Genomic DNA, 15,646 nt, shown 5'->3' on the forward strand with positions numbered 1-15,646 from the left:
TTTCTCATACTCATAGAAGAAGTACCCAATTTTAAGAGTGGCACTAACACCAAAACTTCCTAGGTGTCTAAATCTCACTATCACCCTTTGGACTTGTCCTTTCTCTTTAAGTTATCGCTTTATTCACCATCATCATATGACTAGTGTTCTTTTGGATCCCACTCATATCAGTCTTAAACATAGAGAACACTCTAGTTAAACCTGTAAGCAAATATTGCTTTGGATATTTCATATCTTCCAGCCTTTGTTTGTTCTTGAAAAAAAAATCAAGAATATCACATAACTATCCAAATGTTTTGAAATTCGGGTCTCATGAAAGCAAGCATATTGCACTTTGGCTGTGACAGGATTCTAGCTTTTAGAGGAAGGATGTGAATCTCATCATCCATAGCATCAGCATATAGAAAGCATGCAATAGAACATAGTCCTTCTGGGTGCTTTTGAGGACAATCCTCACATTACAGTACCAACCGTAATATTTTAAGTAGATGTTTTAAAATAGCTAATCAATTTCAATAGGGAAGGTGAAAACACGAGCCATTATTCTACAACTATAATGCAAATTATACTTAGAAATGTTCATAACAAATTGCACTTAGTAATTAAACAATTTTAATTTTAAAGTGCACTTCCACTCAAACCAACATCTCTCATAATTGATTGTGAACAATTCAAGACCCATGTCTCAATTGTTCGCCAATGATGATAGCATCACTGATGATGAAAATTTCAACTGGTAGGCCAACTTGCCAATCACATCTCTTTGTGACTCTTGTTCATCTTTCGATGGGCGTGTTCGGAGCTTAAGATTCTCTTGCCATGAACGTCAAGACAACTAAATTATCCCGCTGTGTGGTCTGACCACACATGCCTCCTATGGTTCAAGTTGTTCGTACCCATGGTAGAATGACGCATCACGAAGTGACATGCATCCAGACGGCACTACAATTGGGAGAACACTGATATGTCTCCAACGTATCTATAATTTTTGATTGCTCCATGCTATATTATCTACTGTTTTGGACATTATTGGGCTTTATTATCCACTTTTATATTATTTTTGGGACTAACCTATTAACCGGAGGCCCAGCCCAGAATTGTTGTTTTTTGCCTGTTTTAGGGTTTCGAAGAAATGGAATATCAAATGGAGTCCAAACAGAATGAAACCTTCGGGAACGTGATTTTCTCAACGAACAAGACCCAGGAGACTTGGACCCTACATCAAGACACAAAAGAGGAGGCCACGAGATAGGGGGTGCGCCTACCCCCCCCCCCAGGCGCGCCCTCCACCCTCGTGGGCCCCCTGTTGCTCCATCGACGTACTCCTTCCTCCTATATATACCTACGTACCCCCAAACGATCAGATACGGAGCCAAAATCCTAATTCCACCGCTGCAACTTTCTGTATCCACGAGATCCCATCTCGAGGCCTGTTCCAGAGCTCTGCCGGAGGGGGCATCAATCACGGAGGGCTTTTACATCAACACCATAGCCCCTCCGATGAAGTGTGAGTAGTTTACCTCAGACCTACGGGTCCATAGTTAGTAGCTAGATGCCTTCTTCTCTCTTTTTGGATCTCAATACAATGTTCTCCCCCTCTCTTGTGGAGAACTATTCGATCTAATCTTATTTTTGCGGTGTGTTTGTTGAGACCGATGAATTGTGGGTTTATGATCAAGTCTATCTATGAACATTATTTGAATCTTCTCTGAATTCTTTTATGTATGATTGGTTATCTTTGCAAGTCTCTTCGAATTATCAGTTTGGTTTGGCCTACTAGAATGATCTTTCTTGCAATGGGAGAAGTGCTTAGCTTTGGGTTCAATCTTGCGGTGTCCATTCCCAGTGACAGTAGGGGCAGCAAGGCACGTATTGTATTGTTGCCATCGAGGATAACAAGATGGGGTTTTCATCATATTGCATGAGTTTATCCCTCTACATCATGTCATCTTGCTTAAGGTGTTACTCTGTTTTCATTAACTTAATACTGTAGATGCATGCTGAATAGCGGTCGATGAGTGGAGTAATAGTAGTAGATGCAGGCATGAGTCGGTCTACTTGTCTCAGACGTGATGCCTATATACATGATCATACCTAGATATTCTCATAACTATGCTCAATTCTGTCAATTGCTCAACATTAATTTGTTCACCCACCGTAGAATACTTATGCTCTCGAGAGAAGCCACTAGTGAAACCTATGGCCCCCGGGTTTATCTTCGTCATATTAATCTCCCAATACTTAGTTATTTCCTTTGCTTTTACTTTTTTCTGCTTTGCATCTTTATCTCAAAAATACCAAAAATATTATCTTATCATATCTATCAGATCTCACTCTCGTAAGTGGCCGTGTAGGGATTGACAACCCCTTATCGCGTTGGTTGTGAGGATTTATTTGTTTTGTGCAGGTACGAGGGACTGGCGCGTAGCCTCCTACTGGATTGATACCTTGGTTCTCAAAAACTGAGAGAAATACTTACGCTACTTTGTTGCATCATCCCTTCCTCTTCGGGGAAAACCAACGCAATGCTCAAGAGATAGCAAGAAGGATTTCTGGTGTCGTTGTCGGGGAGGTCTACGCAAAAGTCAATATACCAAGTACCCATCACATACCCTTATCTCCCGCATTACATTATTTGCCATTTGCCTCTCGTTTTCCTCTCCCCCACTTCACCCTTGCCGTTTTATTCACCCTTCTTTTGTTCGTCTTTTTGTTTGCTTTTATGTCTTACTTGGCTCGTTTGCTCATTTGGTTGAAATAGTTGTTTATTTATTACTAAACAGAGAACATAAGATCTATGGATCCTCATCCGCTTGCTAATCTCTTTAAGAGATTCAATTATGTTGAACCAATTGCTACTGAGTTTTGTGCACTAGATTATCTTTATGAAGTTTTGCTTGAAATTCGTGAATCTGAAAATTGCGATGAAGTATTTTATGAAGTGATTCACGATAGATCTTTGAATAAAAAGCATGATTGCAATGATGTTATTATAAATTCTATTAATGTCAATTGTGCTAATAATATGCAAAACCCTAAGCTTGGGGATGCTAGTTTTGCTATGTCCTCTACTTGTTGCAATGATCATGATTGGGGTGATTTTTCTTTTAATCTTGAAAATTTATTAAAGCCCCATGATGAATATGAGATTGATTATAATGTTTGTAATAATATTGAAAGTGGGTTTGCAAGAATGTCAACTTTAGATCCCACATATTTGGAGAATGTTCAATCTTATGAAGTTTTTAATAAAAGTGCGTTTGGAAAGGTCATGACTTTAGTTAATGTTAATCCCACTATTTCGGAAAAGTGCCAACTTTGCATGCATGTGGATCATGTTGAGAATATTTTATGTGATAGCTATATTGTTGAATTTGCTTATGATCCTACATATAATTATTGCGAGAGAGGAAAATATGGTGGTAGAAATTTTTATGTTACTAAATTACGTCTCGTTATGTTGAGATTGCTATTGTTTCTTTCCGCCTCCTTGCATATGCTAGTTTTTGCTTGCCTTGATAATTTGTTTGCTTATAAAATGCCTATGCATAGGAAGTATATTAGACTTAGATGTGTTTGTCACGTGTTTTATGATGCTCTGCTTCAATTCTTGTCTTTCATGTGAGCATCATTGAAATATTATGCCTAGCTATAAGGCTTTAAAGAAAAGCGCTTGTTGGAAGACAACCCAATATTTTTTCTTGCTGTTATTCAATAAATAAATTATCTAGCCTCTGTTTTGGTTGTGTTTTTTGTGTTTAATTAGTGTTTGTGCCAAGTAGAACCGTTAGGAAGACTTGGGGAAAGTCCTTTTACACCTGCTGTAAAAAACAGAAACTTTAGCGCTCACGAGAACTGCTGTCAGTTTTATTTGGAAAGTGCTATTTAGTTAATTCTTTTTTCAGATGATTAATAGATAAATTCCTCACGTCCAGCAATTTATTTTAGAATTTTTGGGATTCCAGATCTTGCGCTAGCTACAGATTACTACAGACTATTCTGTTTTTGACAGATTCTGTTTTTCGTGTGTTGTTTGCTTATTTTGGTGAATCTATGGCTAGTAAAATAGTTTATAAACCATAGAGAAGTTGGAATACAGTAGGTTTAACACCAATATAAATAAATAATGAGTTAATTACAGTACCTTGAAGTGGTCTTTTGTTTTCTTTCGCTAACAGAGCTCAGGAGATTTTCTACTTTGAATTTTGTGTTGTGAAGTTTTCAAGTTTTGGATAAAGATTTGATGGATGATGGAACAAGGAGTGGCAAGAGCCTAAGCTTGGGGATGCCCATGGCACCCCCAATATAATCTAAGGACACCTAAAAGCCAAAGCTTGGGATTCTCCGGAAGGCATCCCCTCTTTCGTCTACTTCTATCGGTAACTTTACTTGGAGCTATATTTTTATTCGCCACATGATATGTGTTTTGCTTGGAGCGTCTTGTATGATTTGAGTCTTTAATTTTTAGTTTACCATAATCATCCTTGCTGTACACACCTTTTGAGAGAGCCATACATGATTTGGAATTTGTTAGAATACTCTATGTGCTTCACTTATATCATTTGAGTTATATAGTTTTGCTCTAGTACTTCACTTATATCTTTTAGAGCATGGTGGTGGATTTGTTTTATAGAAACTATTGGTCTCTTATGATTCACTTAGATTATTTTAAGAGTCTTAAATAGCATGGTAATTTGCTTAAATAATCCTAATATGCTTGGAATTCAAGAATAGTAAAATAACTTCCTTATGAGTGTGTTGAATGCTATGAGAAGTTTGATGCTTGATAATTGTTTTGAGATATGAAGATGGTGATATTAGAGTTATACTAGTTGAGTAGTTGTGAATTTGAGAAATACTTGTGTTAAAGTTTGTGATTCCCGTAGCATGCACGTATGGTGAACCATTATGTGATGAAGTTGGAGCATGATTTATTTTTTGATTATCTTCCTTATGAGTGGCGGTCGGGGACGAGCGATGGTCTTTTCCTACCAATCTATCCCCTAGGAGCATGCGCGTAATACTTTGCTTTGATAACTTGTAGATTTTTGCAATAAGTATATGAGTTCTTTATGACTAATGGTGAGTCCATGGATTATACACACTTTTCTCACCGTTCCACCTTTGCTAGCCTCTCTAATACCGCACACCTTTCGCCGGTATCATACACCCACCATATACCTTCCTCAAAACAGCCACCATACCTACCTATTATGGCATTTCCATAGCCATTCCGAGATATATTGCCATGCAACTTTCCACCATTCCGTTTATTATGACATACTCCATCATTGTCATATTGCTTAGCATGATCATATAGTTGACATCGTATTTGTGGCAAAGCCACCATTCATAATTCTTTCATACGTGTCACTCTTGATTCATTGCATATCCCAGTACACCGCCGGAGGCATTCATATAGAGTCATATTTTGTTCTAAGTAACAAGTTGTAATTGTTGAGTTGTAAGAAAAATAAAAGTGTGATGATCATCATTATTAGAGAATTGTCCCAGTGAGGAAAGGATGATGGAGACTATGATTCCCCTACAAGTCGGGATGAGACTCCGGACGAAAAATAAAAAAAAAGGGAAGAGAAAGAAAAGAGGCCATTAAAAAAAGAGGAGAAAATGCCCAAATAAAATAAAATAAAAATGAGAGAAAAAGAGAGAAGGGACAATGTTACTATCCTTTTACCACACTTGTGCTTCAAAGTAGCACCATAATATTCATGATAGAGAGTCTCCTATGTTATCACTTTCATATACTAGTGGGAATTTTTCATTATAGAACTTGGCCTGTATATTCCAATGATGGGCTTCCTCAAAATGCCCTAGGTTTTCATGAGCAAGCAAGTTGTATGCACACCCACTTAGTTTCTTTTGTTGAGCTTTCATATACTTATAGCTCTAGTGCATCCGTTGCATGGCAATCCCTACTCACTCACATTGATATCTATTGATGGGCATTTCCATAGCCCATTGATACGCCTAGTTGATGTGAGACTATCTTCTCACTTTTTTGTCTTCTCCACAACCACCATTCTATTCCACTTATAGTGCTATATCCATGACTCACGCTCATGTATTGCGTGAAGATTGAAAAAGTTTGAGAACACCAAAAGTATGAAACAATTGCTTGGCTTGTCATCGGGGTTGTGCATGATTTAAATATTTTGTGTGCTGAAGATGGAGCATAGCCAGACTATATGATTTTGTAGGGATAACTTTCTTTGGCCATGTTATTTTGAGAAGACATGATTGCTTTGTTAATATGCTTGAAGTATTATTATTTTTATGTCAATATGAAACTTTTATCTTGAATCTTTCGGATCTGAATATTCATACCACAATTAAGAAGAATTACATTAAAATTATGCCAAGTAGCACTCTGCATCAAAAATTCTGTTTTTATCATTTACCTAGTCGAGGACGAGCAGGAATTAAGCTTGGGGATGCTTGATACGTCTCCAACGTATCTATAATTTTTGATTGCTCCATGCTATATTATCTACTGTTTTGGATATTATTGGGCTTTATTATTCACTTTTATATTATTTTGGGGACTAACCTATTAACCGGATGCCCAGCCCAGAATTGTTGTTTTTTTGCCCGTTTTAAGGTTTCGAAGAAAAGGAATATCAAACAGAGTCCAAACGGATTGAAACCTCCGGGAACATGATTTTCTCAACGAACAAGACCCAGGAGACTTGGACCCTACGTCAAGACACAAAAGAGGAGGCCACGAGGTAGGGGGGCCTCCACCCTCGTGGGCCCCCTATTGCTCCACCGACGTACTCCTTCCTCCTATATATACCTACGTACCCCCAAACGATCAGATACGGAGCCAAAACCCTAATTCCACCGCCGCAACTTTCTGTATCCACGAGATCCCATCTTGGGGCCTGTTCCGGAGCTCCGCCGGAGGGGCATCGATCACGGAGGGCTTCTACATCAACACCATAGCCCCTCCGATGAAGTGTGAGTAGTTTACCTCAGACCTACGGGTCCATAGTTAGTAGCTAGATGCCTTCTTCTCTTTTTTTGGATCTCAATACAATGTTCTCCCCCTCTCTTGTGGAGAACTATTCGATGTAATCTTCTTTTTACGGTGTGTTTGTTGAGACCGATGAATTGTGGGTTTATGATCAAGTCTATCTATGAATAATATTTGAATCTTCTCTGAATTCTTTTATGTATGATTGGTTATCTTTGCAAGTCTCTTCGAATTATCAGTTTGGTTTGGCCTACTAGATTGATCTTTCTTGCAATGGGAGAAGTGCTCAGCTTTGGGTTCAATCTTGCGGTGTCCTTTCCCAGTGACAGTAGGGGCAGCAAGGCACGTATTGTATTGTTGCCATCGAAGATGACAAGATAGGGTTTTCATCATATTGCATGAGTTTATCCCTCTACATCATGTCATCTTGTTTAAGACGTTACTCTATTTTCATTAACTTAATACTCTAGATGCATGCTGGATAGCGGTCGATGAGTGGAGTAATAGTAGTAGATGCAGGCAGGAGTCGGTCTACTTGTCTCGGACGTGATGCCTATATACATGATCATACCTAGATATTCTCATAACTATGCTCAATTCTGTCAATTGCTCAACAGTAATTTGTTCACCCATTAAAGAATACTTATGCTCTCGAGAGAAGCCACTAGTGAAACCTATGGCCCCCGGATCTATCTTCATCATATTAATCTCCCAATACTTAGTTATTTCCTTTGCTTTTTATTTTGCTTTGTATCTTTATCACAAAAATACCAAAAGAATTATCTTATCATATCTATCAGATCTCACTCTCGTAAGTGGCCGTGTAGGGATTGACAACCCCTTATCGCGTTGGTTGCGAGGATTTATTTGTTTTGTGCAGGTACGAGGGATTGGCGCGGAGCCTCCTACTGGATTGATACATTGGTTCTTAAAAACTGAGGGAAATACTTACGCTACTTTGTTGCATCATCCCTTCCTCCTCGGGAAAAACCAACGCAGTGCTCAAGAGGTAGCAAACACTAACTTCTTGATATTTTTAATATGAAAGATCACCCTAATAAATCATAATTACCACACATTCAAAAGGGTGCAAACTAAATGGCTAAACATCCCAAACAATTCATAATAGTGTGATTTGGCATAGCCCCTTACGACGAAGGCCATGTTGCTTCGCGCAGTTTTTGAGAAAATCCATTGGGGGAGTAGAAAAACGCTGCGTGGCGAGGCCCCTTTGTAGCCACCGTGCCACGCGAGGTACGGGTTTGTTCCACCACTGGAACTCCTCTCTCAGGACGGGTAGGAATACCATGAAAAATTATAGAAAGTGAGATTACATGTATCTTAGTTTTTATAAGAAAAGATGTGACATTTGATTCATAGTTTAAGAACATTTTTATTGGGTCTAGGCTAATGTCTTTTTTCCTTTAGAAATGTGAAAATTTTGTTTCTATCCTACTCGCTTCGTCCGAAATGTAAGACCATATTTTTACACTATACGTAGAAATATAAATATATTCCTATATATAAACCAAAGAGCTTTCAGAGAATATATTTTTCAATAATATTCTATATTTTAGAGTTCCTACAAAAAAAGATCTATAGACCAACAGATGCTGAAGCGTCAAGCCTGCAGACAGGCAGGGGGGAAACAGCAACAGGAAAAGAAAAGCCCTGGCGAAACATGGGCAGCGTCACCACTACGGCACACTCTGCGGCATCCGGACACGTTGGACACGTTGTTGTTGGTGATGGTTCAGCAGGCTACAGCGAGTACGGACACGTCCCGTCCACAAGGGCCAACCATATCAGCATCAGCGCATTACACACCACACCGCCCACCAGCAGTACCCTCGTCCTTCTCTCTTTCTCCTTTCTCTCTCTCTCTCTCTCTCTCGCACGCGGGGACACGGCGCTGCCATGGCGACCCCGAGGACGATGAGAGCCGTGCAGTACGACAAGTATGGCGGTGGAGCTGAAGGCCTCAAGGTACGATCTCTCTGTGTGCACAACTGAGCTGAAAATCATCTCGTCTTCTTCTTCGATGTGTTTGTTCACTGATGGAACTGGCCGACTAATAACACCATGGTGAATTTCATGGACAGCATGTGGAGGTGCCGGTGCCGTCGCCGAAGAAGGGCGAGGTGCTGCTGAAGATGGAGGCGGCCAGCATCAACCCCATCGACTGGAAGATCCAGAAGGGCATGCTCCGCCCCTTCCTCCCCGGCAAGTTCCCCTTCACGCCAGGTAACTAGCTTCAGACCGAGACATGGCTGCCCAATTCAGACTTGGTTGCGGCAATAATCCCCAAACAGAGATGAAAGTCGCAGGATACCTACCGGCTTGAAGGCTGATTAAACCCCCTCGATATCGTTTGGCTAGTGATTATGATCCCGTCCCCCTGTCACAACTATCATGCTCTGCTTCCTACTGATTTTTTTCTTTTTCTTGAGGAGTGAACTTTTTTGATTCCACTGTTAGTTCTCTGCTGCTGAATCAGAAACGAAACAAGCTTCTAAAATCCGTACCAATTCAAGCAGTTGCTCCCGATTCTAGATAAAACTACTTGAACGTAGACAGTTTGAGAAGGGAAAATGACTTGAATGCAGACTAAAACAGGCTGATACAGACTGATGGACCCTTTTACATGGGCACTGCATCAAATTCCACATGTATACTGGATGCTCAATGCTCATGCAAGAATTCTTGCCATGGCGAAACATGCAGTGGGCGATCTGGCCGGCGAGGTGGTGGAGCTGGGCAGCGGCGTGACCAACTTCAAGCCGGGAGACAAGGTCATCTCCATCAGCTTCCCGGTAAGCAAAGACAACGCATTCACCGCCATGGTGCCACGCTACCATTCCGTCTGTACTACCCAACAGTCAAAATCTTAATGTTCTGCTTCTGACACGCTCGAGACCCGTTGCCTGTACTGTGCAGAGCGGCGGCGGGCTCGCCGAGTACGCGGTGGCGCCGGCGTCGCTCACGGTGGCGAGGCCGCCGGAGGTGTCCGCCGTCGAAGGCGCCTGCCTGCCGGCCGCCGGAGGCTCCGCGCTGCAGCTGCTCAAGCTCGCCGGGGTCAGCTTCGACGGGACCTCCGGCACCACCGGCCCGAAGAACGTGCTGGTGACCGCGGCCTCGGGCGGCGTGGGCCACTACGCCGTGCAGCTCGCGAAGCTCGCAGGCCTCCACGTCACGGCCACCTGCGGCGCGCGCAACGTGGACTTCGTCCGGGGCCTGGGCGCCGACGAGGTGCTGGACTACGGGACGCCCGAGGGCGCGGCCCTGCGGAGCCCGTCGGGCAGGAGGTACGACGCGGTGGCGAACTGCGCGGCGGGGGTGCCGTGGCCGGCGCTCAAGGCGGTGCTGGCCGACGAGGGCGGCACGGTGGCGGACGTCACGCCGGGGGTCGGCGCCGCGCTCACGTCGATCCTGCAGAAGGCGACCTTCGCCAAGAAGAGGCTGGCGCCGCTGATGCTGGCGCCCAAGCGGGAGGAGATGGAGTGGCTGGTGGGCTTGGCTAGGCAGGGGAAGCTCAGGACGACGGTGGACTCGCGGCACCCGCTGAGCAGAGCGCAGGAGGCCTGGGCTAAGAGCATGGAGGGGCATGCCACTGGCAAGATCGTTGTGGAAATGGGAGGCGCAGAATGAACATGAAACAGTTTATGTGTTTGTGTTATGTGGCAATTTGAGAAATTAAGAATTATGGAATCAAGATATACTAGCTATAGTATGCAGTGCATGTAAAAACTTATGTTAAGGCACTTACAAAACCTTATGTTCAGCATTAGAGCACCTCCATAGGCACCCAAAAAGGTTTGAGAAAAAAAAACTGGCACGAAAAATATATTTTTTGCATAAATATGGGTCATCTCCAACAGCTGCCACAACAGCGGCATCTGCACTTTCCATCTCAAATAACATGCATATTGCATACAAATAATATCAAACATGACTTAAATATGCCAAAACATACATAATAATAATTCTATCAATCCACACGATCAAATTACTACATAGTTTATCATTCAAACCCACAACATCAAATGCAACACAAATTGTTCATGAAACATAATAACAAAGTCTTTTTCAGCACACAATACAACAAAGTTCATCACACAAATATAACAAACATAGAGATACAACTAGGACTGATAATTCCCATATCATGTCCACCACTTCTCCATGAGATCTTTTTGAAGATCATCACGTGTATCTACATCTATAATGTGATGGTATACCTCCAAAAAGCGTTCAATTTGGTCTTGCCTTCTAATTGACCGCACGGTGTAATTCAAATCTTGCCCGCGGGACCTCTCGAAAGACTTGATCATTCAAAGTACCTCACTGGAACGAGTATTCTGCCCAAAGTAGTTGTGCATCAATCGGCCATGCGCCTCTTCCATTCTCTCCATAAAAACTCGCGGCTAAAGACGGAACTGCCATGCTTCGGGCTCTTGTTCTTGTGCATTGTCAAGATCAATGCAATATCTCCCTCCTCCTCTTCATACTCCTCTCCAACGAGGTATCATCGGAAAAGTTGGAGTCACATCAACTCTTGTACACTCGAAACTCACTATTAAGCTCAATCTTCGGTGTATAACTACATATGCAAAGAAAAGCACAACAGTATTTTACCTTGTAGGAATTCCGTCGAACACCTTGTGTGCAACATGGAGCAAACAATCTGATGGCTCGCCAGCAACTAGATGATATAGGAATGGCCTCCTTGAGACGCCAAAGCGTCAATGTGGCTGGGGGGAAGGCGATGCGGCGCTGCTACTTGTGATTGGTGTTGGGATTTCCCTAAAGAGGAGGGTGATGTAGTATAGTAGCAGATAGTATTTTCCTCGGTTAAGAACCAAGGTTAGCAAACCAGTAGGAGACACCACACAAACAAGATAAGCGGTACCTGCACAAACACAAAGCAAACACTTGCACCCAACGCGGGCAAGAGGGTTGTCAATCCACTTGTACTCATTAACTGCAAGGATTAAATCTGATAGTGGTAGATAGATAGCATAAAAAGTAAATAAATTGTAGCAAGTATTTTTAGGGTTTTAGTGAAGTGAATGGACCTGGGGGCCATAGCGTTCACTAGAGGCATCTCTCTGATGAGCATATCAACGGTGGGTAAACAAATTATTGTTGGGCTATTCACATAATAGCGCATAGTTATGATGATTCTTCATGGCATGATCAATATATAGGCATTACGTCCAATATAAGTAGACTCACATCCATCTGCATCTACTACTATTACTCCACCCCAAGACCACTATCGAACATGCATCTCAAAGTATTAAGTCCATAAAAAATAGAGTGATGCTTGAAGCAAGATGACATAATATAGACAAAGTAATACCAAATAATATGTTCGAACCCCATCGTTTTACCCTTAGTAGCAACAATACAAATATGTACCTTGCAACTCCTCTTACCACAGAGTAAGGACACCGCAAGATTTGAACCCACTGCCAAACACCTCTCCCACTAAAATAAATCAATCTAATTGGCCATAAGAGATTGATCGGGTAGAAATAGAAGACTATAAAATCACACATTGATAAATCTCAAAAAAGGTTCAAATACTTTCAATGAATAATTTGATCATAAACCCATAATTCATCAGATCACAACAAACACACTGCAAAAGTTAAACATCACATTCATCTTAGATGGGATCATTGTATTGAATATCAAGAGAGAGAGAGAGAGGGAGAGAGAGAGAGAGAGAGCGAGAGAGAGAGGGAGGGACATCCATCTAGCTACTGTTATGGACCCGTAGGTCCTGTTATTACACATCATCATGGAGGCAGCAAGGTTGATGAAGATGGCCTCCATGATGAATTCCCCCTAACAGAGTACCTGATAAGGCCTTCAGATGGGATCGTGGAAGAACAGAGGCTTGCAGCAGCGGAAGAATTGTTTTGGGACCTCCCCTGGGGGTTTCTGGATATATGGGACTTCATAGTGTTTGAATTAGGTCAATCAAAGCAAAAGGGGTGCCACAAGGCACCGGGCGCGCCCCCTACCTTGTCGCTCCCTCTTACGTATGCTGGCCTCCTCCCGAACCTTACAGGGTGTCTTCTTGTCTAAAAAAATTATCAAAAAGTTTCATCTTGTTTGGACTTCCCTTGGTATGTGTCGTGGTTTTGTCACGGCAGATGTCCTAGAGAAAGGACTTAGTCGTGGAGCCATCGCGACGGGTTAGCTTGAAGGGGTTAAAGCGGACACAGGGACGCAAGAGAGTTTATACTAGTTCGGCCCCTTCAATGAAGGTAAAAGCCTACGTCTAGTTGTGATGGAATTGATGGGGTTTCGATGACTAGGGAGCAAACAAGCTTCGCCTATGTCTCGAGTTGTTGTCTGTTGTCCTTGAACCGCCGCCGGGTCGTCCCCTTATATACACGGGTGACTCCCGTCGGCTTTATGGAGTCCCAATACCGGCTCATAGATGTGTCCGGTTTGGTCTCTACTTATTCCTAACTTACAATACAAGTTAACTACTAACGCCGGTTTACGGCTACAGGCCTTCAACCGACCATGGGCCTTGAGCCCTCCTCTGTCTTCTTGGGCTTTAACATATTTAACTACTAACCAAGTTAACCCGGCCCAGATAGGCCGGTTTACACCCAGTAGTAATATTCCCAACATTAGGCCCCAGATTGATTTGAACGGGTTCATGTCAATCCTTTAATAAAAGCTTCATCTTCAACATCTTCTTATAAATTGGTAAACCGCCATGATGTCATCTTCTCTGATTGCTGTAAACTGGAGTGACGTCACCTGTCATAACGAAGCTATCCATTATGCTTCTTTGTTTAATAGATCAGTGGAAATCGAGGCGACAACTCCGTTTTGTGGCCCCTTGATTGTCGCGCCTGACTCATGTTCTTTCGCCTTATAAATAGGACCGAAGGGTCATTTCTTTTCTCCTTCCGTGCCTTCTTCGTCTTCCTCGCGTTGCCAGCCTCGGAGCTCCGCCCCCGCCGTCGACCTCTGCCTCATCCTTGGCCGCTGCATCAACCTGAGCGCACCAGAGCATCGCGGCAACCTTCCGCATCTTCCTCAGCTCCGGTAAATCTTCTATCCTTTCCCACGCAGATCTAACCTAGGATTTCACAGTTCTTCAGTGTTCATCGTCTGCCTCTTGCTCATACGATAGATCTTTAGATGAATCCGCAAATCTTTACTATGTGCAATGATAGTTGTTTGACCTTTGCCTTCACTTATGCATCTCAAACCATAGATCTATATGAACGTTTTGCTCATTGGTTCGGTACTGCTCCTTTGAACCTCTAAGTATTTATCTCTTTTCTGAACTTGCTTCAGATCCAATGCTATAAGGAAATCTTGTGAAACCTGTTTCTGCGTACTTGTCCATCCGCAATGCTTAGATCAGGCGGTTTAACCTTATAGAAATTTTTTCCAAACCGGTATATGCCATTAGTCCCCTTATTGAACCGCCAGATGCTTGTTGCTTCATAAAACTCCGGTTCAGATAGTTCTGTCTCCGGTTTAACAGTGCCCATACCAATGTATCTTGATCAAATGCATTTTTGAACCGGGATCTTCTACCTTGTAGATTCCATCATGGCCAAGCAAGTGTGTGAGTGCAATTGGGTTCCTTCTCGCGTCACAGAGGCTCAACTGGATGATTTAGTCCTGATTGGCGCTTTAGGCAGCAAAGATACCATCCATTGGAGGGCTCCTGGCAAAGAATGCCCTCCCACACCTCGAGAAGGAGAGGTTCTTGTTTTCGTAGATCACTTAGCCCGGGGCTTTAAGTCGCCCGGCTCTAAATTTTACTGGGATGTTTTAGACGATTTCTAGCTCCATCCACAAGATACTGGCCCCAACTCTGTTACAAATATGTGTCACTTCCAAGTGCTCTGTGAAGCGTTCTTTCAAGAGGAGCCCACAGTGGAATTGTTCAGAGACCTCTTTCATCTAAACCGCCGTACTGAGTTTACTGACGGCTCCAATACAGAGTTGGGTGGCGTGGCGATTCAGAAAAGGAAAGAGGTCACATACCCTCACGCCAAACTGCATAGCCACCCCAAAGAATGGAATCAGACATGGTTCTACTGCAAAGACACCTCCCCTACTGGTGAGAATCCCTTGCCTGGCTTTCGTCCGGAGCGGCTCAGCAATACACACCCTTTTCCACAAAGATTGACTGCACAGGAGAGAAGCAAATATGCTCCTCAACTATCAAAGCTCAGAGCCTTTATGGCCAACGATTTAACATGGGTTGATCTCGCTCGCTGTTGGATATCATGGAGTGTACTACCCCTTAGTCAGCGCTCCGGTTTGATGTGCGAGTATACTGGCAGTGTTGATGACCCACTGCGACATTCCAAAATCCAACTCACCGATGAAGAAATCACAGAGGCTGTGAATAAGATGCTGAATGAACCGGAACACGTCTGTGCTAGAAACGACCTGCTTCCCTTCTGTGCCACCAACAAACCGCCAGCTGTAAGACTTTGATTTTTCTTTTTGCTGAATCTGTTAATGATATATCTGGTCTTTGTTTAATATCAGTGTCTGTGTAATCAGGGCAATGATCCGTTTTGGAGCAAGAAACTACCGCAGGGGAAACCAGAAAAACCAGACAAACCGGAAAGAGCAACTCGGCAAAAGACTAAA

General features: G+C 42.7%; 1 protein-coding gene across 1 annotated transcript; it reads left to right on the forward strand.

The window, feature by feature from the left end:
• Positions 1-8,778: 8,778 nt before the first annotated feature.
• Positions 8,779-10,778, forward strand: LOC123104274 (chloroplast envelope quinone oxidoreductase homolog). The gene is made up of 4 exons (XM_044526058.1): positions 8,779-8,980; positions 9,097-9,238; positions 9,719-9,807; positions 9,932-10,778. The coding sequence occupies exons 1-4, from the start codon at positions 8,912-8,914 to the stop codon at positions 10,640-10,642; spliced, it is 1,011 nt and encodes a 336-aa protein (XP_044381993.1). The 5' UTR covers positions 8,779-8,911; the 3' UTR covers positions 10,643-10,778.
• Positions 10,779-15,646: the final 4,868 nt, after the last annotated feature.

This window comes from Triticum aestivum, chromosome 5A (genome assembly GCF_018294505.1).
Source record: "Triticum aestivum cultivar Chinese Spring chromosome 5A, IWGSC CS RefSeq v2.1, whole genome shotgun sequence".
In the NCBI taxonomy this organism is placed as follows: Eukaryota; Viridiplantae; Streptophyta; class Magnoliopsida; order Poales; family Poaceae; genus Triticum; species Triticum aestivum.

Bases quoted from the DNA above. Each gene is read 5' to 3' on its own strand.
- LOC123104274 (XM_044526058.1), top strand. From the start codon at position 8,912: ATGGCGACCCCGAGGACGATGAGAGCCGTGCAGTACGACAAGTATGGC. The intron at 9,239-9,718 runs GTAACTAGCTTC...CGAAACATGCAG, and splicing joins CAAGTTCCCCTTCACGCCAG to TGGGCGATCTGGCCGGCGAG. The intron at 9,808-9,931 runs GTAAGCAAAGAC...TGTACTGTGCAG, and splicing joins TCATCTCCATCAGCTTCCCG to AGCGGCGGCGGGCTCGCCGA.